The 2,496-nt window shown below is 62.8% G+C and overlaps 1 protein-coding gene across 1 annotated transcript in view; it reads left to right on the top strand.

Annotated features, from left to right (window-relative positions):
* Positions 1–1,801, top strand: part of LOC106894706 (formin-2-like) — a 3,294-nt gene extending 1,493 nt beyond the window's left edge. Inside the window, exon 2 of the mRNA XM_014953544.1 lies at positions 1,232–1,801. Coding sequence (XP_014809030.1) covers positions 1,232–1,284 — 53 coding nt within the window. The 3' untranslated portion in view covers positions 1,285–1,801. The remainder of the gene's footprint in view (positions 1–1,231) is intronic.
* The last annotated feature ends 695 nt before the right edge of the window (positions 1,802–2,496 follow it).

Here is a 2,496-nt window from a genome sequence, read left to right as displayed (position 1 = left end):
TGTGCAGCTCCAGCATCCCTGCGGGCTCGGGGCCGGTGCGGGCAGGGGCAGAGGTGGGGGGGCACCGGCCATCGCCTGCGCCAGGGTGGGATGGAGCCCTGGTCCCTGCTGTGGGCTCAGCCGCTCTCCCGCGTTCTTGGGCCACAGATATTGGGGTGAAAAGGAGGGGGAGAAAAAGTGTATTTTGTTTCTTTTCCGTTCTGCAGATCACTGTGAAATCCTGCCCACCCCCAGCCCTGCCAGGCCCCCCAACCCATCCCCGGCAGCCCTGCCAAAGAAACCGCGCTGGCCAGCAGGACCTGCTGCCTGTCCCCGAGGGGGACATGCCACGTGTCCCCAAATGGGGTGTGCTGTGTGCCCCCGAGCGGGATGTCCCACATGTCCCCAAGCAGGAGGTGCCATGTGTCCCCCCAAAGGGACGTGCCAGGCCCCCATGCCCATCCCTCGGGTCACCGGCACGGGGGCTGCCGGCTGGCCACGGTGGGGGCACCCAGCAATGGGGGGGCAGGAGGTACCCCTGTAGTGGGGTGCCCCGAGGTGCTGGGGCTCACAGTGGGGCACTCGGGTGGGGGCATCCACCCCCCCTCCCCAGCCGAAACGCTGGGTGCCAAGGAGGCTCAGCCCCAGCACCCCACTGTACCCCACCACCACCCCAGGAAAGGTGCCACGGGGTTGGGGGAACCCAGCACAGCCCCCCCCCAACCCCCCCAGGGTGCTGCAGTGCCAGGGGTGCTGTACCCACCACCCACCCATGCCCCCCCACCGCCTGGGCGGGCAGCCCTGGGGACCCTCACCCCCCTGGGGCACCCCGCTCGGAGCCACCCCATCAACCAGGGCTGGGGGAGCGGGGGCTGCCGGCTGGCCACGGTGGGGGCACCCAGCAATGGGGGGGCAGGAGGTACCCCTGTAGTGGGGTGCCCCGAGGTGCTGGGGCTCACAGTGGGGCACTCGGGTGGGGGCATCCACCCCCCCTCCCCAGCCGAAACGCTGGGTGCCAAGGAGGCTCAGCCCCAGCACCCCACTGTACCCCACCACCACCCCAGGAAAGGTGCCACGGGGTTGGGGGAACCCAGCACAGCCCCCCCCCAACCCCCCCAGGGTGCTGCAGTGCCAGGGGTGCTGTACCCACCACCCACCCATGCCCCCCCACCGCCTGGGCGGGCAGCCCTGGGGACCCTCACCCCCCTGGGGCACCCCGCTCGGAGCCACCCCATCAACCAGGGCTGGGGGACCCCCCCCCCGGGGGGGGGGGAGGGGCTGGGGAGGACGCCAGGCGCTAATTAGTGCTGGGGTTAATTAATGGTCATTCTGCTTGTAGCTTTTTCAGTGTGTGTTTGGTTACTGTCTCTGGGAACCGTGTTTGAACAGATGGCTCTGTGTTACCGGGAGTGTGTGTACTTCTGTAGTCTAGTTAGGTGCTCTGCCAGAAAACCACCACTATACATACCTATAAATATATACATATATAGTCTATTTTAAGTTAAAAACCAATGAGACGAAGAGGCGGCGTGGCCCCGGGCCCCCCCGTCCCGCCGGGGTCGCCTCCTGCCCCGTCCCCACCTGAAAGCTTCTCTCTGCTTATTCCAAGGCGTTGGGTTTTTAATTGATTTTCTTTAATTTATTTTTAATTTCTTTGGGTTTTGATTTTTTTTTTTTTTGTACAGAAGAGTTGGAAAACTTCAAAAAAAACAACAAAAAAGACAATTTGTAAGATAATCGTGCGTGTGACTCCTTGTAAAATATTTTCAAATGGTTTATTACAGAGACTCAGTTATTAAATAATGTTCATATTTTCACTTCACAGGCGGTGGCTGCGTCATTGCCTGTGGGGACGGGGGCAGGGCTGGGGGGGGCGGAGCACGGTGCCGGGTGGGGGGCAGGAAGGACATCGGGGTGCTCCTGCCAGCCGGGTGCTGCCGTCACACCTGCCTGCACCTCCGCTGTGATAGGCAGGGACACGGGCAGGGATGTGGGCAGGGATAGAGGAAGGGACACGGGCAGGGATACAGGCAGGGATACAAACAGGGATACAGGCAGGGATAGAGGCAGGGGAGCAGGCAGGGATGTGGGCAGGGGTGTGGGCAGGGATACAGGCAGGGATAGAGGCAGGGGAGCAGGCAGGGATACGGGTAGGGGTGCAGGCAGGGATACAGGCAGGGGAACAGGCAGGGATACAGGCAGGGGTAAGGGATGTGGGCAGGGATACAGGCAGGGATAGAGGCAGGGGAGCAGGCAGGGATGTGGGCAGGGGTGTGGGCAGGGATACAGGCAGGGATAGAGGCAGGGGAGCAGGCAGGGATGCAGGGATGCAGGTAGGGATACAGGGATACAGGCAGGGATACAGGCAGGGATGCAGGCAGGGATACGAGCAGGGATACAGGCAGGGATACAGGCAGGGATACGGGAAGGGATGCAGGCAGGGATACAGGCAGGGATGCAGGCAGGGATACAGGAAGGGATACAGGCAGGGATACGGGAAGGGATGCAGGGATACAG

Source organism: Calidris pugnax, unplaced genomic scaffold (assembly GCF_001431845.1).
Source record: "Calidris pugnax isolate Ruff unplaced genomic scaffold, ASM143184v1 scaffold247, whole genome shotgun sequence".
NCBI classification, from domain to species: domain Eukaryota; kingdom Metazoa; phylum Chordata; class Aves; order Charadriiformes; family Scolopacidae; genus Calidris; species Calidris pugnax.
The sequence above is the reverse complement of the archived record's forward strand: the minus strand, read 5'-3'. Positions and strand labels throughout refer to the sequence as shown.